At 50.2% G+C, this 279-nt stretch overlaps 1 protein-coding gene across 1 annotated transcript in view; it reads left to right on the top strand.

The window, feature by feature from the left end:
- The window catches only part of LOC119594049 (elongation of very long chain fatty acids protein-like), a gene marked incomplete in the record, with an annotated part of 45,869 nt that overhangs the window by 22,826 nt on the left and 22,764 nt on the right, over positions 1 to 279 (top strand). The window contains 1 exon segment of the mRNA XM_037943083.1: positions 126 to 201. Within this exon segment, the coding sequence (XP_037799011.1) occupies positions 141 to 201 (61 nt within the window).

Genomic DNA, 279 nt, shown 5'->3' with positions numbered 1-279 from the left:
ACGCTGAGAATTTGTGGAAAGCCACCAATTTTGTACGGTCTTTTTCAGTCATCCATTAATTAAGAAATGATAAGTCACCCACTCGGCAGTTTTCCCTCCTAACTTTTCTTTTCTTTCTTTTCCAGATAAATAACCCGAAGATGGCGAGCTTAGTGGACCGGGTCATGGACGGATACCATGATCTCTTCACCAACCAGCGGGGTAAGTGCCGTCGGCTGCTGTGGCATCTGCGGGGGGAGGGATGAGGGGGAAGGAGGATCGGTGGAAGGGGTAGCTGGG

Source organism: Penaeus monodon, chromosome 33, assembly GCF_015228065.2.
Source record: "Penaeus monodon isolate SGIC_2016 chromosome 33, NSTDA_Pmon_1, whole genome shotgun sequence".
In the NCBI taxonomy this organism is placed as follows: Eukaryota; Metazoa; Arthropoda; class Malacostraca; order Decapoda; family Penaeidae; genus Penaeus; species Penaeus monodon.
Note: the sequence above shows the minus strand (reverse complement) of the source record. Positions and strands in the feature narration are given on the sequence as shown.